Below are 27,259 nucleotides of genomic sequence, written 5' to 3' on the forward strand. Positions count from 1 at the left end.
CTCTAGTGTGCTTCCCAAATCATCTTGGTACGCTCGCTTGAAGGAACACAAAGGTGACCCAGGTCGCATAACAGGGCATCCTGAAGGTGAAAATCTAGAACATGCTGACCCTCCAAGAGTGTATAGTATGTGTGGCTGAATTCTGGGTCACTTTTGTAGAGAAGTGGCCAATCAGAAGTATCATACCCACAAGAGTTGAGCACGGTGGTTAACGCCATGATCGATGGTCGACTGAGGCAATCTACGACATTATTGGTGATGCCCTTCTTATACTTGATATTCAAATGGAATTGTTGCAGGTATGTGGACCACTTCTGATGGCGATCATTCTAAAATTTCCCTTGGGTTTGTATGAACTGCAGGGGTTGGTGGTCTATGTGGATGACCGTTTGCTTCCCCAAAATGTAATGCCTCCATTATCGTCAGGCCTGTACAATGGAATACATCTCTTTGTCATAAGTGGGATACTTCCGGACTGTGTCTGAAAGTGTCTCACTAAGATTTGCCACTGGATGCCCGTGTTGACTAAGGACTGCCCCAAAATCATAGTTAGAGGAATCTCTCTCGACCTCAAATGGTTGTTGAAAGTCTGGTAATGCGAGCACTGGTGTCCAGCAGAGGCGATCTTTCAACTTTGTGAATGTCTTCTGTTGAGATTCAAACCAAAAGAATTTTTCTTTTGCTCCTCCCTTGGTGACTTGACTCAAGGGCCAAGTGATATGAGAAAAGCCCAACACGAACCTATGGTAGAAGTTGGCAAGACCTAGAAAGCTACGAAGCTCTGCCAGAGCGGTTGGAGATGGCCAATCCTGAATGACTTTGATCTTGGCTAGATCTAAATGCATCCCCTATTCATCAATAATGTATCCCAGATACTGAACCTGGGTCATGCCAAAAGTGTATTTCTCCAAATTGGCACGTAACTTGTGTTTCCGCAGTGTTTGGAGAACCTGTTGGATGTGTTGGAGGTGCTTTTCCCAACCCTGGCTGAAGATTAGGATGTCATCCAAGTATACCACTACAAATGAGTTGGTGAATGGCCTCATGATGTCATCCATTAGCCTCATGAAGGTTGCAGGAGCATTCATCAATCCAAAAGGCATAACCAACCATTCAAGAAGGCCCTCCTTGGCTTTGAAGACAGTCTTCCACACATCGAAGGGTTCGATTAGTACCTGGTGATATCTTGACTTCAAATCAATCTTGCTGAAATATTTTTTCCCCTTTAGTTGGTCTAGGAGGTCATTAATCTGTGGGATCAGGTACCTATCATGGACAGTGATCTTGTTTAGCACCTGATAGTGAATACAGAGTCTCCAAGTCCCATCCTTCTTCGGTACCAACACGATCGAGCTCCCACAGGGTGATGAACTTGGACGGATGTGACCTTTCTGCAACAGCTCCTGAATCTACCTCTTGATTTCATCATTCTCCAGAATGGAGCACTGATAGATTGGTCCATTGGGAAATGGTGTACATTGGGTCAGATCGATGGAGTGCTTAACCTGATAGTGTAGAGGAACCCCTGCGGGGGACATGAAGATGTCCTCGTACTCCTCCACGACCTTGTCCATCTGTAGTTTTCGTGCGGAGGGGCCACAGTCTTCTTCTTTCATTGAGGGTGTATCATTAGGAAAACAAATTTCCGAGTTTTGGAAATGAGCTTACTACATTGTTTTGCAGTAACCAAAGATATGATGATAGGCGATGCTACTCTGGTATCTTGTACAACTTATTTCCCAAAGTAACAATAACAGCACGAAGCCTTGATTCATACATAGCATGTCGCTTCCACAAGTGTGGTTGTCCTAATAATACATCAAAAACTTCAAGGGGAGCAATGTCACACAATACCTCATACGTGAAGGGCTTGATGTTGTATGGAAGGCGACGCTGTTGGCTCACGCGAAGATCCCGTCCTTGGTGAAGCCACCAGATGGTGTACAGTTGTGGATGTGTTGTGGTCGGTAAGCCCAGCCACTTCACAAACTCTGTCGAAATGAGGTTATTTTGGCTCCCGCTGTTGACAATGAACTGTCGTAGGGAGCCCTTTACCCACATCTAAGAGTGGAAGAGACGCTCATCCTCCTCTGGATCTTCACGTTCCTCCTTGTGGATCTTCATGGTGGCAACGGTGGCGTTGGGCTCTGCATCAATAATCTTCTTCCCTTTGTCATTCCCCTTGTCGGGTTCTGACTTAGAGTCGAAACATGCATCTGATTCTGAAATCTTTAGCTCAGCCACCAGTGACTGCTTGGCCCGACACTCACTTGTGTTGTGAGTAGAGCTCTTATGGAACTCACACCACTTTCTCGTGTCCTTTTTCAGCTTCACGACGTTGTTCTTTTCTTGCAGCTTTGGCGGGTTGTCTTAGGCCACCCCACCTTGGCTTTGTCCTTTGTTCTATGGTTTGGGGGCACCTTTCCCTTGCTTCAGATTCATAGATCCAAAGTCTTGCTACTTCTGTCAAAACTTTTGCTTGACCTTGACAGCATATCGGTATGCCGTGCCGAGCGAGGAGATGTTCAAGAATTCAATTTCTTCCTGGATGTACTTGTGTAGGTAGCCGCGGTATTTGAGTATCAAATGATGCTCCGAATCCTTGATACCCAACTTTGTGCTAAGGGTATGGAAAATATTGGTAAAATCTAGCACGTCTTGGTCCCTTCCCTGCCACAATGTGGTGCACTTTATGTATTGATCCTCATAGCTTCCGACAGGGTAGTACTACTCCTTGATGGCATCCCGGAATGAATTCCAAGTGGGTGTGGCTGAAAATAGGGAGCCTATACTTTCATCCTTCTACTCGCAGTAGGTTTCCCACCAGTCCTTGACGTGGGGGGCTACTTTGAGAAGAGCGAAAATAATCTTCTCCCAACTGGAAAAAATCATGAATAGAAAAATAACCCTCTAGCAGATTTAACCATTTATCGACGACATCTGCATCTATCTGACGCTCGAATATGTGGATTTCAAAATTAACTTGTACCTTAAACAGTGTAGCGTTTCCAGAGTAGCTATTGGAAGCCGATGCATTGCCCCTGGGTAGCTGTTGAAGGATATGGGAAAAGATGTCCATCATCGCATTCCTTTGTCGCTCGAGGGCTTCTTCGAGCAAGATTTTGATAGGATCTCTTGCCCCTCATCTTTCTTTTCATCCGCCATGGGAGGCTGTTGGGATTTGCGAGGCTGGTCTTGCAAAGGTTCGACCAGCTCAAGCCCTAACTCCTTATATTCTGGCCTCACTGGGGAAATGCAAAGAAAAATAGAGAAGAAAAATGCACTGCTCTAATACCACCGATCCGGATTTAAACAAGAATGCAACAAATTAAAGAGATAACCATAAAAACAGAGATGCAGTGTAAATAATACTTAATTTCATTAATGTAAAATACTGAAATATGCTTACAAATATAAATGCAAATAAACCAGCTAGGGCGATGGTAGCTTATCTCTTAGAAGAGATGTGGTGGCTACATGCCTCTAAACTATGTTACAATGAGGCTCGAAGGCCTATTTATTGTTGAGAAATAATGGAAAACCATAAACATCTAAAAAGCTAACCCTAGAAGATGAAACTCCAAACTGTGGGCCCCGTTTGGGTAAATTGGTATGTCAACTTCCTGGGGTCGTAACTTTGGCATACAATCTCTGTTTGATGTGCACAATATCTCATTAGAAAGATCTATCAGATAACTCCAACTTTGGGAAGAGTAACATTGGTCCATGGAACCATGTTGCTCCCAGCTTCCCCAAAAAAACATCATTTAGGGCCTCAAAATGGTTTCGGAAGTTCAGGGCCCAAAAACTGCTAAAAATAGTAAACTGTGCTACAATTAAGGAAATTTAAAAGCTGAAAGAAATAATGGTGGGGGTCCAAGTGGACTTGGTGGGTGGCCGCCAATATCCACCTGGATCACATTGGCATGGAGGATTGCCTGGATTGACATTGGTTTTTACTAGCCTTGCCATTTCCTAGATAGCCATGGTGTTATGAGTTTTAAGTTTTTTTTTTCTAGTTGGTTTTCTTGTGCCTTTGGCCATGGGTTGAGTTATTAGTTCCTAGAAGCCTTGGTTGGACAAATGCTCTAGAAGCCATGTAACAACTCAGGTTGAGTTACTAGTCCTCGAAGCCTTGGTTGGAAAAATGCTCCGGAAGCCCTTAGTGGGTTGAGTTACTATTCCTGGAAGCCCTGGTTGGATAAATGATCTGGAACCCTGGCGACAAGTGTGGGTTGATTTACTAGTCCTGGAAGCCTTGGTTGGAACAAACACTCTGGATCCCTGGACAGCTTGGGTAGAGACCAATATTGTGATTGTTAGTGATGTCTAACCATAACGTGGAATCACTAGTTGAGGGTTGAGGTGGTATGGCCTCTGGAAGCCCTTGCTTGGTTTCAATTGATGTGTTTTATGAGATCCCACATTCATGCTTGGAATGTGGAACGAAGGTGATTGGTTAAAAGAAATATTTGGTTCAGACTAGTCTATGGTCGGGTGGTTCATGGAAGTCCCATACTTGGTTGGCTTATGCGATCATCGATAAGAGATCTTCTTCCTTGGTATTTTATGGGTAAATATAATTGTTTAGATGTGGCTTATATGTCTGTTATATCCTTGATATTTCTATTGGTTATATGTTGGTTATTAGTGAGTTTTATGACATTGAAAATGTATGGCTCTCATCATGTTTTGGTTAATCACTAAATGTACAATGAATATATGAATTGTTGCATTGAGGCTTCTGTGATCCATATCAAGTTTATGACGATGACCCACACTAATTGGTTTGAAACGTGTCAACAAATGAAATATCATGTGATTTATGCCGAAAAATCTCTCATAAACTGAATATATGGATTAATAGATGGTAATAATATTATTGTGATGAGGAAATAATGCTTGTTAGTGATCCCCAAATAAGTATGAGATCCCTATGATCATATCTATTGTTTAAAACTGTAGAATGCATATTTGTGACATGTTTGAGAAAATGCCTGTTATGACTAGTATGGGTCCAGTTAAGTCCTTGTTAAAGCATTTGCATTTTTATAATTGTTTTGATGTTACATTTCATTTCTGGAAGTTTCATGGAGTTTTGGGCGGTGGCCTGAGTCTTAACCCTAAAAAAGTGGCACAAAATCTAGAATCACTGGCACAGAACTACCTAGAAAATTCCCTAATCACAGGCATGCCTTGTTGTGGGAGCGAATGGAGGTTCCCAATCACATGCATGCCCATGTCAAGGGAGCGAATGAGTCTTTAATGAAGAAAAATGTCAGTTTGTCTCAAGGGCTAGTCACCTGGATGGATTGGATGGCTCCTGGGGGTTCTGTTGCAAGTGTAGAAGGTCAGGTTGGCTGTGTTCCTTCGATTCCACTTCATTAACTGATACATAAGGAGTTGAATCATATCATAGTAACTCTTCATCACATGTTTAACCTGGTTGGCCGCTTACTTGGTTAGATGTGGGAGGAAGGTGGTTACAGATATGTAGTGTGATATATTTTGAGATAATCAAACTAATATAATCTAGCTTTAGAAAAATTAGAGAAGGGACTATTGAGCCTTACTCATATAGGTTTTCTTTAAATCCTTCAATCTTACCCATAGAAGAGTATTCCATTTTTGAATGTGAGTGGAGAATGGTTGGTCATTATTTATCCATATAATTTATATCCTCAACATTTTCCTTGACAATGCAAGTATACATGAACCATATGGAAGATATGGTAATGGTTCACAAACTCTTTTCCATATACGATGTCACTGGATTATTCTCTTCCATGCATAATATAGCTATCTTTTTATGAGGAAACTGATTTTTATTAAAATATTCTCCACCACTTCTCTTATAATTTTTATTCATAACAGAAAAAGAGGATTGAATAAAACTTCTCAAAATAATTTTATATTTCATATTTTCCCATACCAAAGAAATGAATTATTTGTTTGAGACATATATAAAGGAAAACAATTTACCATTCCTTATATATTTTTTCTCTAAACCTATTATTATAATTTTTAAAACATTATTGTTCAATGATGATTCATAAATTGTTGTGGATATTCCACTGGGTAGTTCATGACATCATATCTGACAATATTTTATTAAAAATCCAAAATTCTACACTATTACAGTTTTATTAAACTTTAAGATTTGTAAACTTAACTATAATTAGTGCATGCATGCGAATATAAATTATGTAGAAAAGTAGAGAAAGACAAAATAATCTCACATACACACAAAAGACATAAGATATGCTCTCTGGGAAACCCTTTTGGGAGAAAAATCAGTTGGAAGGTGAGGTCGCTTCACTCTCTTCTCTGTCTGGAAATATGGCTGCAGGTAAAAAGAAGTAATTCTTGTGGCCCATGGGCTGCTACAGTGCACAAATATTCTCTGTGTTCTCTACCTCCTATATTTCTTGGCTATTTTTTCTTAGCTATGGAACAAAATTCTCTTGAAAGAATGGAATGCCTCTTCCTCCTAGTGGCTCAGTGATAACACAACCCGATAACCTAATAGTGGTTAATTTTGACTACATCAACTCTTAACTAGATTTACAATATAGAATATTCTAAATTATTTTACATCATAATCACGTGGCTAGCCCATTTTCCATGAATAATGGGGATTGATGCGACATCCTCTCAAACTATAGGCATGAAAATAGGAAGGTCAAATTCTGAGTGGCATCACTTTTGCATACAGACTGTGATTGATGCACTTCTTATGCCATTGGAAAGATATTTGTGTGTAGAATAGCATGAAATGGTGCAGAAATAAAGAGGAATTTTTTTACCCCTAAAAAACGTCATTTGGTGCCTCAAAACACTCCTAGAAGGTTTGAGACCCTGTTTTTCCAAACTCAGTCCTGTCAGTAAAAACAGTCTCATGAGTTGATTCCTCCACTTTTTCCACTCCAAATGCATCGAGATGGATGAAAAATAATATAATGACCCAATCTGTATCACACCTCCCCATTTTGGGAGGCTTTTGGTCTTCAAAAGATTTTGCTGAATGAGGTGAGGAAATTTTTCTCCACCTTCTCTCAAGTGTACCATTTAGCTTTGCCTGGATGTTGTCCCTTCAATCTAATCTACCAAAGGTTATGCTCAAAATGTAGGACTTGTTCCTCTTCCTGATATAACATGGAAGGCTCATAGAGTTTTAGATTCTCTACATTCACAACTGAGTAAATGTGCATATATGGTGGTAAATTGAGTTGATAGGAATTATCAAACACATTTTTCAGTATCTGAAAGGGACCACACTTAGAGCCTTGATTTTCTAACCAAGCCCCTGCAACAACTCCTTTTTCAATTGTAACCATACAATGTCTCCCACCTTGAATGAATTTTATGTTCTTTGTTGATCATGCTTAACCTTATACTTCTCCATTGACTTCTGTAGTGTTTCTTGTACCTATAGATGGATTTGCTTGCTCTTCTTTATAAACTTTTGAGCCCTCAAAGCATCTCCTTTAAGATCTTTCCTCACTCCTTCTTGTTTCCCATATGCAATATCCAAAGGTGAAGGTGGAAAATATCCAAAACAAGTCTCAAATGGGGAATTTCCTATAGAAGTGTGGACTTTTCTATTGTAAGAATGTTATCTATATATATATATATATATATATATATATATATATATATATATATATTAGATTCTCATCCCAAGTCTTCAGACGCTCCTTGGTATCCCAAAGTGCACCTATACCTTATCCAAAGAATAAGTTTGTTCCTTCTTCCCTGCTGATGGTCTTTTTATGGGAACTAGAACACACATATTGTTGAACCTCTCTAATACCATGAACAGGTAATCATGTCCCTTCATGGTTTTTGGTAAACCTCTGACAAATTCCATGGAAATGCTTTCCAAAGGATGTGTAAGTATAGGTAAGTGATGGTATAGACCCTATTTCATATTGCTAGTCTTGTTGGTAAAACAAATCATCCATCCTATTATGAACCTAGCCACCTGCTCTTGCATCTTGGGCCAATACACATACCTCTACAAGCTAGCCACAATCTTCCCTACCCCAAGTTCCCTGTAACCTTAGAGGTGTGAGCCTCCCTGATCAGCTCTAATCATTGACCTTTAGGAACACATAGATTATCCAACATGTAGAGTAACCCATCCTGGAGATGGTATTGAACCATGCTATCGCCATCGTGCACATGACTCTCACTCTCCAACTACTGATACACCTCCTTGACTTCCTCATCTTTTGAATATGCCTCTCTGTATGCATCATGGGTGAATGGATCCATGTGCATAAGAGTCCCCAAAGATGTAATATTTGATGTGAGTGGTCTTAAAAGAATGTCATCCAACTTGTTCGTGTTTCCCTTATACTTGATCACCAAATGAAACTGATGTAAAAACAACATCCACTTGTAATGCCTAGTCTATTGTAGCTTACTCTGGGCCTGTAGGTACTGTAACAACTGGTGATCTGTGTGAATTAATGTCTCCTCTCCCATCAAATAGTGCTTCCACTTCTTCACAACTTGTACCATGGCATAAAGCTCCTTGTTGTAGGTAGGGTATTTAAGGAGTCCCCCATGAAGTACTTCAAAATGGTAGCATACATGCCTTCCTCCCTCCATCAAGACAAATGCCATACCCACTCGCATCTATATCCAACTCAAATGGACGCTACAAGTTTGGTAATGCCAGAAATGGTGCTTGACTAATCTTCTTCTTTAACTCCTCGAAATCCCTCTGCTCACCTTTTCCCCACTGGAAAATCTTGCCACTTGTTTTTATGGCATGGAGCAGTGGTGTTGCCGCTGAAAATGAGGCTATGAACTTCCATAGGTATTGTGCTACCCCAGTGAAAATCCTGACCCCAGAAACATTAGTAGGCACTGGCCTTTTTATGATGGCCTCCATCTTGGAAGGATCTATCTTCAATTCTCCTACACCAAGGGCTATTGTGCAAACTTTCACTTCTTGAGATTTGCTACTAGGTGGCACTTCTTCAATGTTTCTAGAACCTACGTCAAATGTGACATATGCTCCTCCCGGTAGAACTATATACTAGTCTATCATCCAAATAGGCAATTACAAATGAATCTATACAAGGGCGCAATATATCATTTATTAATCTCATAAATGTAGCTAGTGCATTACATAGGATAAATGGCATAACTAACCACTCATACAAACCTTGCCTGGTTTTGAAGGTGGGCTTCCATGTATCTTCTTCTTTGACTCGAACTTGGTGATATCCACACTTCAAGTCCAACTTGGTGAAGTACTTTGCTTGTTGCAACTGATCTAACAGATCATCTATCCTAGTCAAGCGGTATTTGTTCTTGAGTGTGATTTTGTTCAATGTCCTGTAATCTATACAAATCGCCAAGTCACATCCTCCTTTGGCACAATGATGATGGGTGACCCACATGGTGATGTACTCGGTCAAATGACACTTGTTCTAGCAACTGCTGCAACTGTTTCTTCTCCTCACTTGCTTCTATAACATATTACATGTACAACCTAATATTTATAAATGGGGAGTTTGGCAATAGTTGGATCTCATGCTCCACTTCTCTCTCAGTTGGTAACCCTTTAGGTTCTTGGAACACATCCTTGTATTCTTGTAACAAATCCTCCAATTGTTTTTTATGTTTCTTAGTACACCCATACAAGGATGCCTTGCCTCTTATTCACTCCTCTTCAGATTGGCTTTCTCTTAAAATAATAAAACATACTTCTTGTTGGAACTGATTAATTTCTTGGCTTGGTTGGCACTTACCAATGAAATTTTCGACATGGATTTGTGCGCGTTGATGATGAATGATTCTCCATCCTTGATGAGTTGGTACTGATTAGATCTCCTCATGAATATGGCATCTTGCATGTACATGTATGGACTTCGAAACACGACTCCACATACATCAAGGGGAACCACATCTAGATCTACTTCATTAAGAAAATCAACACTCATAGCAAATCTAATTTTACACTGTTTTGTTACCTTCAACTCCGCATCCATATTTACCCATCCCAATGGATATGGTTTTGGGTGATCACGAACTTCTTGCCCCAGCTTCTTGACTAGCTCTGCTGCAATGAGATTCGCCTCCGATCCTGAGTCAAATAGAGCATCAATCTTTGTCTTCTTGACTTTGAAACGGGAACCGATACGATTACCCATTTCGTTGAGGTAGCAAAAAATTCAACCGATTTTAAAAAGTGGTGATGCAGAATACACTTTTTTTTTTCGGCGCATATTTTTGACACTTTAAATTTTCTTATGTATCAAATATAAATATTTGTTTTTAAATGTTAGTGATTTTCATGTTGATTTTGAAACATGTTGATGCAGCATCAACCCTTTTATTTAGAGGGCTTATTTTTGACACTTTAAATTTTTTTATGTATTATGTATGGATATTTTTTTTTAAATGTTGATTACTTAGAAAAACAAATATAAAAATATATATATAAAAGATATATATATATATATATATATATATATTCTATGGTTTATATATATATAAATTAAGTAGATAAAAATAGAAAAATTATAAAAACCATTAAAAAAACAAAATATACTCAAATTAAAAAAAAAAAAATTGAAAATTGTTTTTTTTGTTAAATTATTATTATTTTTTTATGTTTGATTTTTTTTTGTCTTTTTTATATATTTGAGTTTTTTGTTTTTTCTTGAATTTTATGTTTTGTTTTTAATATATATTTTTATTTACTCAGATTATATGATTCTATGATTCATGATCTAATGCTGAGATTTTTAGGAGAAATCACATAGAGAACAAAGGGTCGACATGTTTCGAACCTAGATCTAGGTTCATCATCAAGACCAGGATTTTTATTTACGTTTTGTTTTTTTCTAACTTTTTTATTGTTTTTTTTCATTGTTTTAATTTATTTATTTCTTCTTCTTCTTCTTCTTATTCTTCTTCCCCTTCTTTTATTTGTGTTTTCATTATTCTTTTGAAATTTCAATGTTTTTCAGAGTCATGATAAAATATTTTACATCATTATTTCAAAATTTTGAAAATTTAGCCTAGAAAAAAATTGTTATTCTAGCATCAACACTTTTCATTTCGAGGGTGTTTTTTGCATGATTTTTGCATAAAAAATTGGTTTTCACTGCCATTTTTAAAACATATTGAAAATTTACCCTAGAAAAAAAAGTGTTACAAAAAGTGTTATTCCAGCATCAACGCTTTTGGTTTTTAGCACTGTTTTTCATGTTTTTTTGGGGTTTTTTGGCCAGAGTTCCTATTTTGAGTTTATAGTTCCCGTTTCAAAGTTTACATTGTTTGTTGAAGGCTACTCAAATTCACCTCATTATATACTAACGTGCAGACAGTCTTCTCATCCATGTCAAAGTTGATTTCAACTTGGTTTCTTAAATCTGTAGCCATGAGATTGTTCTTCTTATTATATTTTTTGTTCTTCAGGTTTAACTCAAGATTCAAATTCCAACACTTCTCCTCTGTATGACCATCAATCTTGCAGTGGTTGCTAGGATCTTTGCACTGATGTGTTGTGGCCATCATATTTTTCTCTTTTCCCCCTTTTTTCTTCTTCCTCCCCTCCTTAGAATCTTCTGGTTGCTCCTTCTACCTTGATCCACTTGATTGCGCTCTTTTCAAGCCTATGTTTTCCAGGTATTGTCCCTGTATAAAAGCCTCATCCACCGATTTGGGCTTGAAAAGAATCACTTGCTCACATAGATGGTGGTGCAGACCCCCAAATACTTGATAAGTACATTTGGGTTCTTTGGATGGATACCCAACATTATAGCCATCTTCTTGAATTCTGTGGTGTAATCCTGCACACTTTGGTCCAAATTTTTCCTGAAGTAATGCCGCCAGATCCATTGGTCCTCCACATACCCGATGGGATAAAACTGTGACTTAATGAGGGTTTTGAAATTCTCCCACTTAGTCACTAGTGGTTCTCCTTCCAACCTTAGGGTTTCTCTGTGGCTCTCCCAGCAAGTCAGTGCATGGCCGTCTAATTTCAGTCAAGTGAAAGAGATATTTCACCCTTCCTCAATCTGATGGATGCTGAAACAAACTTCCAGTTTCTGCAACTAGTGGTTCTGCGTCAGAGCGTCGATCTCACCTTGGTACGACTTGATATCAAATTTTGTTTCCATTTTGAATAGGGATTGATTCATGACACTTGAACTGGGTTTCTCTTTTACGGGTTCTTTCTTCGGCTGGTTCTTTATGTCTTCCCGGTCTCCTAATCCCCTTCTAATTTGTCCTTTGCATTCAAACCCCCATCTTCTCCAAATATCCTTGGCTTATTTCTTAGGGCCGCCATGAGGAGTTTTACATTGCAGTTATAATACACGACTTGTTGTTCGAGCCACGAAAACCTCACCTCTGCAAGATTATGAGGTTTGTTACAAATTAGTTGGCCATGATTAGGGTTTTACAATTTTCGACCCTGTCAATCTAGATCCCTGCAATCTCCAAAAAATACCCAAAGAAACCTAATCTAATACCAATTATTCGTAAACTGTCATGGATATTCCACTCGGAAGTTCATCACAATAGATATAACAATATTATATTAAAGAACCAAAATTCTACACTATTACAATTTTATTAAACTTTAAGATCTGTAAACTTAACTGTAATTAGTGCATGCATGCGAATATAAATTATGCAGAAAAGTAGAGAATGAAAAAATAAGCTCACACAGACAAGACACAAGATATTCTCTCTCGGAAACCCTTTCGGGAGAAAACACAGCTGGAAGATGAGGCCGCTTCGCTCTCTTTCTCTGTCTAGAAATATGGCTACAGGTACAAAGAAGTAATGCTTGTGGCCCGTGGGAAACTACAGTGCACAAATCCTCTCTATGTGTTCTACCTCCTATATCTCCTGGCTATATTTTCTCAACTATGAAACAAAATTCTCTCGAAAGAATTGAATGCCTCTTCTCCCTAGTGGCCTGGTTATAACATAGTCTGATAGCCTACTAGTGGTTAACTTTGACTACATCAACTCTTAACTAGAGTTACAATATAGAATCTTCTGGAGCATTTAACATCTTAATCATGTGGCTATCCCCTTTTCCATTAGTAATTGGGGCTAACGTGACATCCTCCCGAACTATAGGTGTGAAAACAGGAAGGTCAACTTATGATTGGCATAACTTTTGTGTATAGACTCTGATTGATGCATTTCTTGCACCATTGGAAACATCCCTATGTGTAGAATAACACGAAATGGAGTGGCACTAAAGCATCAAATTTTTACCCCCAAAAAATGTGGTATGATGCCTCAAAATGCTATCGGAAGGTTTCAGACCCCGTTTTGCCAAACTGGGTCCTGTCGGGAAAAATGATCTTGTGAGTTGATTCCTCCACTTTTTCCACTCCAAATGCATCGAGATGGATGAAAAAAAATGTAATGATCCAATCTTGGTCAAATGATGAATGAGAAGGGTTCACCAACATGTCCACATAGTTGTTCACTAACTTGTCCACATAAGTTTTTTGATCTTCAATGGATTCTTTATCCATCTAAGAATATATTCCTCATGAAAAGGTGAAGAAAGGCTAATTGACCTTTCTCTATACACGTTGTTAGTCAATACTTATCTCTCGATAATATACATTTTGTTATCATGATAAAATTCGGAAAAATAAATTAAACCTAGTTTTCCTTATAACAAAAAGAAAAAGATTTGATTTCCCATCCTCTAAATAATTTCTAATTTCATTATTTTCTAGACTAGAAAATGACATTAAAAAATTAAATAATGAAGAAGGTAGTAAATCCCTTCTCCATACCCCGTCACTTAATCTTACTCTACCACCCATAGAAGAGTATTCTTACTCGAAGAACAATAGAGAAAGTTAATATGTTTTTTTAAACGTTTTTATTATTTATTTGAAAAAATTTCTTCATCTAAATAATTTTTAATTTCAATTCATAGATTAAAAATGCTATAAATTTAAAAATTAAATTATATAACAAATTTTTCAAACACTTTTCCATATATTTCACTCTCACTCATAGAAGAATATTTTTCTTTAAAGATGAATAAAAAAATAATACATTTTCACATAATTTATATCCTCAATATTTGACTTAATTATATAAAAAATTTATTTAATATAAAATAAATAGGCAAAGTTAACTATCCCATCTCCATACATATTATCCCTAATAATTCTCTCTCATAATAAATTAACCACATATTCATAATATTCTCACTATTTGTACTTTGTACTATATGAATAATTACATCACTATAAGAATCACTCGAGGATTAATCAAATATTTGATATTATATGAATGTACAACTCCATATTTGCAAATTAAACTTTTCTTGCTTTGTAATATAGATAATGATAAGATCCCCTTGGTTGTTATAACAATGAAATTATCACATCGTTATAATAATAAAAAGTGTGGTTATTTTATTCCCTTGAATTATCGTTGATATCGATGTCAAATTGCCTTATTAGTTTTTGTTGTCTGGGACTATAGTAATCTAAATTCTATGTCAAATTGTCTTATTAGTTTTTGTTGTCTAGCATGAAATTATAGTAATCTAAATTCTATTGTAACATTAATTTGTATGAAAATTAAACCGAAATTTTTAGGGCTTCTATCTACAGATTAGATTACAGTCTATCAAGTTTCCGTACTGATTTACGAAAACAGATAAAATTATTAGAAATATTAGTTAACCTCTTTCCGAGACAGAGTGACTATATAACCATATAAAATATTCTATCTATTTCATTCAATTTTTAACTGCAATTAATGCTAACAATGCTAACAATTGTAACTCATTTGACTCCTTTCATAACCATCAAGAAGTATGAAGAAGTCAAAACATTATATATTCATATCAATAGTCATGTCTATTTTGGAATAAGGTTTCCAAAATTTTAATTAAGTTAGCAATAATTATTAGGTGGATGATAGAGATTTAACCTCCATAGAATATACTAGAATATCCTTAATAGTATACACAAATCAAAGGCTAATATTTATTTACAAAATAGTTATGTGTTTTTTTCCCTTTTAATTAAGATCATTATTAAAAGAAAGTGACATATGAATAAAGTATTATATTAAATGAGTTATGGTTTTTTTGGCCTATGGTATTGATAAGCCATGGTATTGTAACAAAGTCTATTTACAAATTAACAATCTCCATGATAAATTGGGGTGAATCTTCATGATTAAGAATATTGTTACATGTTTTTTTAATATATATGTTTAACTTATGTATTGATTCATTTTACCAATAATAAAAATAATTATAATAATAATTATTATTAATATTATTGTTATTTAAAATAAAGCTATAATTTAGTTAGTTCCCTTTTGTTTTAGAAACTTGAGATGTACGATGAAGTGTTTTGATGTTCATTATGGGTTGATTCCTATTGGAATTTATCAACCATTTAATTTATATGGGCGTGTTAATTTTTATTTTATTTTAATTTGATTTAGTCTCACATCTCATAATCTCTCACATGATACCAAATAAAAGCTTGAATGAATATCTAGGCTATTATTTCTATATCCTTGAGAGTATTCCTTACCTAATATGTCTTTCATCATGTTTGTGTCATCCAAACAAGGTTCAAAAGTCCTACTTGTCCCTTGGAAAAATATTTCTGAGCATAATAGCTTGAATATCTTTAGTGTATATTTTCTCCAACTATAGTAGACCATAATATAGCACTTGGTGGATCAAATTTTATTGCACATCAATGTGTTTTGTCTTAGAATGATATACTGGGCTTTTACTCCAAATGAAAGAAACTTTAAATGTCATAATGAGGCACATATTTGTCTTGTTTATTCCTATCTCTCTTAAGAATCACTGCATCCACAAAATCTCTTTACAGGCTTCCATAATAGCTCTGTATTATGTATTTAATATGGAGAGGGATACTACTTTCTACAGCCTAGAAATTGAGACACTACTACACCTGTAAATTTATAAATGTATATAAATAACCGATGCTGGAATTTTGTTGTCTACATCTCCAACCATATTTTAATCTGTATGGTCTTCAAGAGCATCATTATTATTATTACCAAGACATAAAAGTTAATTACTATTTCCTTTGAGATATCTTAAAAACCACTTTACTTCTTCCAAATGTTGTTTTTCTATATTTGTAAGGAATCTTCTTACTACTCCCATTGCAAGTGAAATATATGGTTGAGTAAAAACCATGGTATACATCAAGCTACAACACATGGGAGTTTACTCATTTCCACTTTCTTCTTCCAATCATGAAGGCACGAACCAACGTTGAATTTGAAGTGCGATGCTAGGAGTGTAACAACTTGTTTGGCATCCTTCATGTTGAACTAGTTTAACACCTTCTCTATATATTTTCTTGTGATATTCATAACCTTTTGTTCTTTCTATCATGTACGATCCTCATTCCCAATATTTATTTTGCTGGACTCAAATACTTTATGGAAAATTGACTTCCCAAATCCTTTTTCAACACATTGATCATGTTCAACAATTAGCATGTCATCCATATATAGAAATAGTAAAATATAATTTTCTAGTCAAACCTCAGGCTAATGTCGACACAATGATTAGTCTCTAATCTCGTATAATGATGCTCCAATGTCAATGAATCAAATTTCATGTACCATTGGTAGCGTGCTTTTTTAAGTCAAGAGACGCTGTTCTTCAACCTCCAACCTAGGTTCTCTTTACTTTTTCTTTGAATCCTTACAATTGCTCCATATAAATATACTCTTTCAATTATCCATGAAGGAAGGTTGTCTTTTCATCTAAGAATTTACATTCTAAATTCAAAGCAACAAGAAGACCAAGAATAACTCTTAAGGATGACATCTTGACAACAAGTGAAAAAATTCCAGTGAAATCAATACCTTCTTTGGGGAAATTCCTTCACCATCAACCTTTCTTTATATCTTTGATTCTTCCCTTGACACTCATGCCTAATTATATATACCCGTTTGTTTTGTAGGTAATTTCTTCCTTTTCAATCTTCACTAATGCCTAAGTTTTATTCTCCAATAAGGATTCCATTTCTTCCTCCATTTCTTTCCTCCACTCTTTGCTAGTATCCTCATTATAAGCCTCATAAAAACAACAAGGTGCACCTTCATCAATTAAAAAACTATATTTTGAATGTGGATACCTTTGTGAGGGATTATAAGGCCTAGTAGACCTACAAACCAACTACGATGGTGGTTGTTTTGGTTGTATTTCTTGTAATGGTGCTACAAGGTTTCCTTTTCCTTTTTTCCATCATTTTCCACTTGCTTTCCATCAAAGTTTTCAAATTTTCTCCCCTATTTATTGCGATGACTAGATTTTCTTGTTGTTCCACAAAACTGTTAACAATTTTCTTGGCCTCCATATCACATATAGAACTTTTATACATCTCTAACTCATTAAATTGATATCCCTACTTCTTTAATGAGACCTCATAGATAGTAACCAAACTCACGAGCCATGTATCCCAAAAAATGCACTTCATTAATTTATCATCTAAATTGGTCCCAAAATCTTTAGGACTATGCATAAATTCTTTACATCCAAAAATTTACAGGTGAGAATAGTTTACTTTCTTACTAGTCCAAACTTCTTTAGGAATGTCACAATAGGTGATCAATTGATGAGATAATAAGTTATCCTTATTGCTTCTACCGAAAAATGCTTTCCAAATTCAGAAATTGATAACATACTCCTCACCTTCCCCATGATATTGTGATCTATCCTTTTTGTAGTATTATTCTTTTTAGGTGTACCAAGGATAGTATTCTCATGTTTTATGCCAAACCAATTGCAATAATTCGTGAATGCAATGAAATAATTCTCTCCATCATCTTTATGAATAAATAATATGAATATTTTTAGCCTATTTTTACTCATCTATCCCAAGTGCTTATGCCATAAATCCACCATATTTCCTTCTTTTTCAAGAATAGCCACATATACTATTTTTGTTGTTGTCCTAAATGTGTACACGGTTCTTATCATAAATCCTCTAGCCATAATGGATGGTCCTTTACTAATTTTCCAACCACCTTTACCAAAGCTTGTGGAGTAACCTTCATCATCTAATTGTCTCGTACAGATCAAGCTCATACACATCTCTAGAATCTCCCTCGCCTATTTCAACAAAGATACTATATCCATCCTTTGTATTGATTCAAACATCTTCCACTACAACAATATTAAGGAGGCGATTTTTTTCAAATGTAGTCTACTGTAACCACTAGCTTCATATGCAAAAAAAAATATTTTTTTTCATGGAGTTACATGGTGAGATTCCCCAAAGTCAAGCACTTAACCAATGCTACTATTAGAATTATGCCAAACTAGATCCATCTTACCTCCGGATCTACCAAGTATGGAGAAAGATCAAATCTCTTTTCACTCTAAAAAAATTGCACATTGATCCCTCTTATAGATATATATTCTTAAATAAGAATACCATCAAAAAATCCACGGGTTGTCAAAACCTAGGAAAGAAACCTCTAATGGTAAATTGACTATTTTACCTTAATTTTATTATATATATATATATATATCTTATATAAGAATACCATGGGAAAAACTATGGGTTGTTAAAACTTATAACCAAAAAACCACGAAAAATAAATTGATGATTTTACGTCTATTTTATTTTAGATTGTAATTCTATTGTTTATTTGATTTGATTTTTTAAATTTTGTTTTATTTTTATTTTTAATTTTTTTTATGTAATTGACCTAGTCAAAATGTTTATAGGATAGTATAGGACATTACAACATGGCTACCATATTGGGTTGGAGAGCACCTCTCAACACAATAAATATGCTTCTTTTTCCTTTGTTTGATGCAATTTTTTCTCAAACAAAATATGTAGCTTTTTTCATAGTCCTTATGTTGTTTTTTCATTAACTACACTGAAGTAGACATTTTTTGCTAGGTATTATTGAATTGTAGCAATGGCCTTTATATTTAACAATTTCATAGCTTCATTCATGATCAATGAGGATTTCTTTGTCATTCCCTCAATAGACAATATTGATTCTTTACAAGCAATATAACCTCCATTTGTGATTTACATAGTGTAAAATTAGCCCCATTCAACTTCTTTATACCACTCATTGTATTTGTCTCCATACTACTTAACATACTTAGCTTACAACAATAACACTAAGAACCTATGGCTATGACACTACTTGTGCCGACAGGTGCTCTTCATCTTGTATGGTAGAGATGTTGTAATGTTTAATAGTTTGGCTTGGTAAAAATCTACCATGTATCCAAAGGGACGAAATCTCTTTTCACTCTAAAAGATGTTTGATCCCTCTTGCTGCTTGGTAGATCCCGAGTTAAGATGGATCTAAGTTGGTTTAATATCTCCCTTTAAATATGCTATATTACACATGAATACCATGGGTCAATACCATGGCCATTTTTTTATTTTATTTTTATAAGGTTATTTTTATTTATTTCATATTATTTTGAGCCGGTTAAAATGTTTGCATTACATTATTATTATTATTATTATTATTATTATTTATTATTATGTAATTCAACTTAGAAAAAATGTTAAACATTACATTACAACATCTCTCCCATATCGGATTGGAACATTTTTGGATTCCAACCTATGGTTCTTCCCATAGTATTCTTAATTCATGGTTTTTCTTGTTGTATTCTTATGGAATGTAGCCTATTTAAAGGTTAATAATTAAATCATCTTAGATCAACCTTAACTCCGGAGCTACCAAGCGTTGAAAGGGATCAAATCTTTTTTAATTCTAAAATAGGTTTGCACCTCAAAAGAAAGATTTGATCCCTCTTTGGGCTTGGTAGATCTAGAGTTAATGTAGATCTAGGTAGGTTGTGAAAATATAAAGCAACAAGGGACAAAATAAAATAAAAGGAAATACAGATAAAAATACCACAATACAAAAGCTTTATGTGAAAAACATAGAAATGGTGAAAGGATTAGCAGTTTTATTTAATCAAAAAATAAAAATACACAAATCCACTCATTTCTCACTCACACACCACACTAAGAGGCTTAATAGCTTTATTTCATCAACAAATGAAAATACACAAATCCACCCACTCACACACCCATTTTATCATAAATGATTCCTAATCTATAAATAGACTTTTTTTAAATAAATAATATAGGCTAATACCATGAACCAATATCAAATATTATTAATACAATATTTTCAATATTTCTAAACAATGGTAACTCATTTGACTCCTTTCCTAACATTCCAAAAACATGAAAATTTCAAAACATTATATATCTTTTAATTTTAATTATTATTTTATCTCACATCTCACCAACAAATTTACATAATAATAAAATTAATTAATATATTCCATCATCATCGTGATAATATTATACAATGACTTCATGATAATATTATACAATTACAAAAGTCATGGATCCCTGTTCATGAATATATTTTATCGATCAAGTTAGGCACATGATTGTGTCCATTGAAATATTATGCATTCCAAATTTAAAATTAAGGATATTTACCTGCGACTTGTATAGTAAAATATAATATATGACCATTAAATCATGGAAATATATACAAATGAATAAATACATGTAATAATAATATCAAATAAATTCCCATCATTAAAATACTAAAACTACTTATAAAAGAAAAAATATAATGCATTATTAATTTTACATTAAATTACCTCTCATATGTAATATATTTGATAGAATATATTTTTAGTTTTAATATATATAGGTTTTAACAAAATTATTTCAATTTATTAATTTCATATTAAATTATGGATCTTATATAGGCTAACTGGTTTATTAATTGATTAAAGTGCTAGAAAAATTTATAGATTACATTCATAATAGGCTTATAGATTAGAAACTATTTATCGAGTAGTGGTAGGTAGATTTAATGGAAAATAAAAACAATTCAAACTAATTAATCTACATGTTATGGGTTATTCACAAATTAATTTACATAAGTTATTTACAATGTGTTAATGATAACTATTTTTTATAATGACAAAATATAAAATTTTATTTTATTAATTATTTTTAGATATGATAAATGTTTATATGTTATAAGTTTTTGAGTTTTTTTTTTCAATTTACATAGTTTAAAATTTGACAAGAATTTGTTAGAATCACAAATTTGAGTTTTAAACTTTCACAATTAAAATTTCTCACTAAATGTTTTTTAGAACCCTGAATCTATATATTTAATCAATAACCCTAATCCCTTAAAAACTTTATATATATATATGTTCCGTTTCTACCTTTGTGGCGGTTACCTTTGAATTTCCTTGTCAATGCTGAATCACGGGCCTTTCAAAATGTATATGCTGGCTTACTTTCCTTGTCAACCCTCCACTATCAGATTTGGACGGTTGTCCTTTATCCCTGCTTTTGTCAAAATTCTCTCTTTTGGCTATAAACTAAACATTATTTCACTTCCAACTTCTTCTAATTGTTTTCAACTACTTCCTTAACAATATTCTATGCATTGCGGACCGAAGCATTAATCTTAATCGCTTTCAAGAGTTGCTGCATAACCACTCTAACGGCTTGTTCGAATCCTGGAGGAGACTTTCTGCCATTCTATATATTAAATTCCATTTCACAGTTTGAGTCGACCACAAAAATACAAAAATGTCACTCAGGTGTGTCGGTTTGTTACTCGAAAGATTTTCGATTAACAAAAAATTCAGCGTGGAAGCCTTTTTCCGAGGTTAAATTTCAAAGTGCTGTTTCGAGAATCAAAAGTCACGCGAGTAGATATCTTGCTCCTATAAAATATTTCAAATGAATACCATGGAAATTGATGTGCCAACAACTTCAGCAAAATATACCAGTTGCAATTTCCCTCTGCACTATTTCTTCAAAGCCATTTACTACGACTTGGTTGATATTTCTCAGTCTGCAAAACCTTCCAGCTTGTCTTGTGTTCTACTGTGAGAGAATTAGCCCAAACTGAATTACTGGAAAATGCAGGTTTCTTCCAATCTCATGGGCTTGGGCACAATCGCCATGATTTCCACTCTTCTGTGCTTTGAAATAGTAAGATCAGCTCATGGTAATTATGTCTGTGATTACTATGACTGCGGAATGGGAACATGCAAAGACTCCTCAGATTTGCCGTTCTTCATGTGTCAATGCGAATATGGATGGAGGAGACCATATACATATGGTTTCCCAGTCCCATATCTTCCCTGCGTTATACCCAACTGTAAGTTTACTTCCAATTTTCTCCCATTTTGATCTTTCTTCTTTTTCTTTTCTCCTCTTTTTTTTTTTTTTTTTTTTATCTAAGTTCAGTAGCTTCCCTGCGTTATACCCAACTGTAAGTTTACTTCCAATTTTCTCCCATTTTGATCTTCTTTCTTTTTCTTTTCTCCTATTTTTTTTTTTTTTTTTTTATCCAAGTTCCATTATCATTATATTTATGAGGTTATTACATGATGTCTTTCTCTTTATATTTCTGAGATTATTACATGATGTCTTTCTCTGATTTCTTAGTTTACACAATTTCATATCACTTTAATCCAATTGAACTGCACCTTTTAGAAGTTAAGACTTGTCCTCCTCTAATCTTTTAGTTTAATCCAATTGAGCTGCACCTTAGAAGCTACGACTTGTCCTCCTCTGATCCCTCAGATTATACAACTTCATATCACTTTAATCTAATTGAGCTACCTCGAATTTCAGATGACTTCAATCTAATTGAGCGGGGACTTAATTTATTCAGCATCATATCACTAACAAGAAATTGAAGAAATTGAATCTTAGTGGCAAGATAATAACTATTCTTTTCAACCCTCAAGATAACCTCAATTGAAATAACACTTATTTTTCCCAACCACCCAAAATAACCCCAATGGACTTACTTCTTTAATCTCCTATTTTTATTTCAAAATAGATTTTGTTGGACAAGTTCTGTAATTTTCTCTATATCTGAGATTCTACAATTTCTGTGCTTGCAGGCACATTAAGTTACAGTTGTATTGACACCTTTTATCCTCCATCGCCTTCGCAAGCATACCATGGTGACTTAAGCCGTAAGTAATTTCACCATCTGAAAGTGTCAATACTATTCCAAAGTGTCAGTACTATTCCAATTTGTAAAGTTCTAATTTTGTTTGGCCTATGGGGCCGCCAGTTTAGGTATACCCAAATATCATTTTGGTGTTGATTGTTTGCAGCATGTGAGTATGATGTATGTGGGGCGGGAAGATGTGTGAAAGCGCCTCAGGGCGGTCATACTTGCCTCTGTAACGATGGCTTCCAGAATCTCATGAATTCGACGATAGGTTACTGTGTTACAGAATGTAACTTTACTCTTCCCTTAGCTAATTTCAGTTTTTCTATTCTTGAATAAAATGGGATAACTCTTGATTTAGGCATGTAATTTACTTTCAAGTTTTTCTAAGTTAAATTGTTTTTTATTATTTTAATTCTAGGTTTACTTTGATTTTCATTCTCCCTCATTCTTAATTAAATTTCTGAAGTAATGTGAAGCAACATCTATTATAATAATTTTAATTTACATTATCAATTTAATCTTAAACGAATAATTCATAGCTTGCTTCAGAGCAAATTCTTCATGAAACCTAACTTCCTGTCTCTATCTCAACTCACTTTCAGACTTGTATGAAGTGCTCTATCTTTTAAAAGCTACTAAGACTCTGCCCTTTACCCTATACAAAGATCTGTAAAAAATTTTTTTTACCCAGCTTTTACTCTGGATTGATTGGCTACCACCTTTCATTTACATAACCTACGCATGAAAAGCCAGGTGACCATGCAATGGCTAACGACCTTAGTTGACAATAAACTCATCCTTGCTACATCTCTAACTTTGTTGGGAATGGAGTGCTATGTCATCAAAATTGTTTTTCAAGGATTTTGGATTCACTACATTCTCAATGATGCTATTAACTTATTATGCTATTCCCCAAAAGATATCTTGAACCTTACTACTCAAAAACTTGCAAGAATATTACAGAGCTTGCTAGTGTAAACTGTTAAGCATGGAAGCTTACAAATTTCTATTTCATGGCTTCTTTCTACTATGTGACTATTCACTTCTAAGGAAAACTTTGCTATCAACCCAGGCCTATTGAAGCTTCTTAATGGGAGAGTCTCTTTTGCTGCATGGATCTGCATATATAAGTCTCTTTTGTTGCATGGACCTGCATATTAAAACTATTGCGCCAAAATATATGTCCCTTTCATGAACTTAATGCCTAAAGCTTGGCTCACATCTTACCAGTCGGCACTAACGACTCTACTTGCAACAGTATAGATGAAGACAGATGAATCCTTCACAATTATTCTAGGGATGGGTCCCTAAGTTTCCAATTTAATTACACTTGTTTATTCTGTAACTTTCAACCTCTGAGCCACTCTCCCCTACCCAGAGCAAGGATTAGAAGTATCCAACCTCTCCCTAAAGGTCTAGTGTGATAATCATCATGTCATTGGGACAATTACAATAGCCATAAAATCATGTCCATTGATCTCAGGATCACAATAAATGAACGGTATGGGAGATTTTCCATTAGGGTTTGATGGTCCACAGTCGCTTCCAGAGAAAATAAAAATCAAATCAATTCAATTTAAATCAATGTGTTACGGTATGATTTGTAACCAATCTCACGGATTATGATCAAGTTAATAATAGTATTTATTATATAAAGTTAAGTTATTTAACCTATAAAATTAATCAAAATTTTAAAATATTTTAGAAATTTAAATATTAACTCTTTAACTTCATTCATATATTTAAATTTTTTTATTATTCTAAAGTCTGTAATTCAAATGTTAAGATATGAATCCAAATATATAGTAAGTTAAGATATGAATCCAAATATATAGTAAACGCAAAATAATTTATGATATAATGTACTCTAAAGTTACCTTAAAAATTTAAATGGAAGCTTAATTTTTCTAACCTATCAGATTTCATAACTGTGCATACATCTGGCTCTCTTTGACCTTCATGACAAAAATTCAAATTGAAGCTTAATTTTGCTAATCTATGAGATTTCATAAATTTGCATACATCTGGCTCTCTTTGACTTTTAGAATGAGGATAAAAATTCAAATTGAAGCTTAATTTTGCTAATGTATGAGATTTCATAAATTTGCATACATCTGGGTCTCTTTGACCTTTAGAATGAGGATAAAAATTCAAATTAAAGCTTAATTTTGCTAATCTATGAGATTTCATAAGTTTTTATACATCTGGCTCTCTTTGACCTTTAGAATGAGTGGAGGAGGAAATCGAAAGTATTGGTTAAAGGGAAGACACCATCGTAACCTTTTTTTTCCTTATTTCTTATTTTAATTTTTATATTTTAACTTTTTTTCTTTAATTTTTATTTTTTTTATATTTATATTTAAAGTTATATTTATATTTATAGTGGTTACATAATTTTTATATTTATATAATTATATATAGAGTGAATTTTATTTTTCTATTAATTTAAATTCATTTTTCACCAAAATTATATTAAATATTTATAATGTATATATAATTGAATTAAAGATCAACATACATTTATCTTAAATATCTAATATAAGTTTATATTCCAATGTCTTGGCATCCAATTTTTCTGATGAAAGAACGTTATTTAAATGTTTTATATAGTTATTTTTTTTTCCATTTTAAATTTTTTGATCTTTTTATTTTGGTGGACATGCCACAAAATTTAAACTTTGATGAGAGATGTTCATCGTTACACATCATATGAGGCTATACTTTTTCTTTTTTAAATGAGAATTAGATAAAACATAAAGTCTTTACATAAGGAAAAAGGTTTTAAAGTAATGTGACTTGAACTGAAATATGGGCAGATACCATTATTAAATTTATGGGAATGTTTTATATAGGCTAATTGTTACAGCTAAACTGAACAATACTGTTTGATACTTTGAAAGTATATTTCTATATTTGTTGAAGTTTTTTAGGAGTGAAATTTCCCAAATAAGTAATTATTTTATAGATATTTTCTAAAAAAATATGAGTCAATTTAATTAAAAAATAACTATTTTTTACATAGATGATTAAATAAATAATATTCACCCAAAATTTACCAATTTTGATAATAAATTACATATTTTTTTATTAAATACTAGTTTACCTTCTATACCTATCAATTTTCAAATCAAAATAATAACATACAAAATTTTATATAAGAAAAATATTAAATGCTTAAAAAAATTAACTACTACTTAAAACTAAAATAGTTTGGCCGGCTTGACCTTGCAGTTTGGTGCACCCACTGCTATGCGATTTTTTTTATTACTAACAGCCCATGCAAATTAACCGTTCATACAGTTTTATTCAAGCTTTTGAAAAACACGAGAATTCTACGTTGTTATTTCACGGAAAAAAATTAATTATACCATATAATTCACAGGCCAACTAGGGCCAGACTGTGCAGCAGAGGGTGTGACAATCGACGGAAGTTCATCGAAAACGGGGACAGCTCCAGGAGGCAGCACCAACATCCAACCTTTGGACTCACCTACAGCTTCTGGGTCCTCAATCTCCGGTAACCCTATGTATTGCAATTTCAAATCATTGGTTTTCTTAAGCTCAATTTTTTTCTTTAGATTGCCTTTTATATGAGTTTACAGTGCCGAATTTTACCTTTATAACTGTGCAGTCTGTGCGAGATTGGCCAGAGATCACGCACGGCCATTTATTGCAAAGCTTTTCATAACTGTAGCCACCGTCTACGTCGTGGGTTGAAATTTCAAACTACTCAGGACTTTCCATTTCCTGCCGAAGTTTGAAATCTCATTAATTTATTATGTTAGTTTGTCTGTCATCTCTTCATGTAGATTTTGATGCGTTGTAGATACGATCATTATTATTTTTTATTATTTGATTATATGTATTATTATTTATACGTTAAAAATAATCAATATAGGGTTTTTTGTTACCGTTCGTTAAAGTATCAATGAGAGGTTACATGAGTGCAGATTTTCAATACAGGGTTCATATATCCAAATATTATTAAAAGTGTTTATGGAGGTGGAGGAATTTATTGAATGCAGAGATGCTATAGGCCAGCCGAGGACAGGTTGATTGAAAACTGGTTTATTGTTTACCCAAACACTTAAAAATTATAAATAAATTAAGGCTTATATTCCTCACAGCTCAGAGAGAGGTAGGGATTAACAAGATAATCCAAGCAGCACGCACCTTTACCCAAACTAAAAGTAGATTCAGTCAATTTTGAATTATA

General features: G+C 34.1%; 1 protein-coding gene across 1 annotated transcript; it reads left to right on the forward strand.

Moving 5' to 3' along the window:
• The first annotated feature begins 21,825 nt into the window (after positions 1-21,825).
• Positions 21,826-26,918, forward strand: LOC149169375 (uncharacterized). Its single transcript, XM_089427077.1, has 5 exons — positions 21,826-22,230; positions 22,985-23,059; positions 23,204-23,329; positions 26,426-26,560; positions 26,675-26,918. Exons 1-5 carry the CDS (start codon positions 21,990-21,992, stop codon positions 26,758-26,760), a joined length of 663 nt encoding a protein of 220 aa, XP_089283203.1. The 5' UTR covers positions 21,826-21,989; the 3' UTR covers positions 26,761-26,918.
• The last annotated feature ends 341 nt before the right edge of the window (positions 26,919-27,259 follow it).

This window comes from Pinus tabuliformis, chromosome 4_2 (assembly GCF_031772625.1).
Source record: "Pinus tabuliformis cultivar Carrire ecotype Pingquan chromosome 4_2, CPIR1, whole genome shotgun sequence".
In the NCBI taxonomy this organism is placed as follows: Eukaryota; Viridiplantae; Streptophyta; class Pinopsida; order Pinales; family Pinaceae; genus Pinus; species Pinus tabuliformis.

Excerpts from the sequence above, each read along its gene's own strand:
- LOC149169375 (XM_089427077.1), top strand. The coding sequence starts at position 21,990 with ATGCAGGTTTCTTCCAATCTCATGGGCTTGGGCACAATCGCCATGATT. Across the intron at positions 23,060-23,203 it reads ATACCATGGTGACTTAAGCC|CATGTGAGTATGATGTATGT; the intron begins GTAAGTAATTTC and ends GATTGTTTGCAG. Across the intron at positions 23,330-26,425 it reads AGGTTACTGTGTTACAGAAT|GCCAACTAGGGCCAGACTGT; the intron begins GTAACTTTACTC and ends TATAATTCACAG.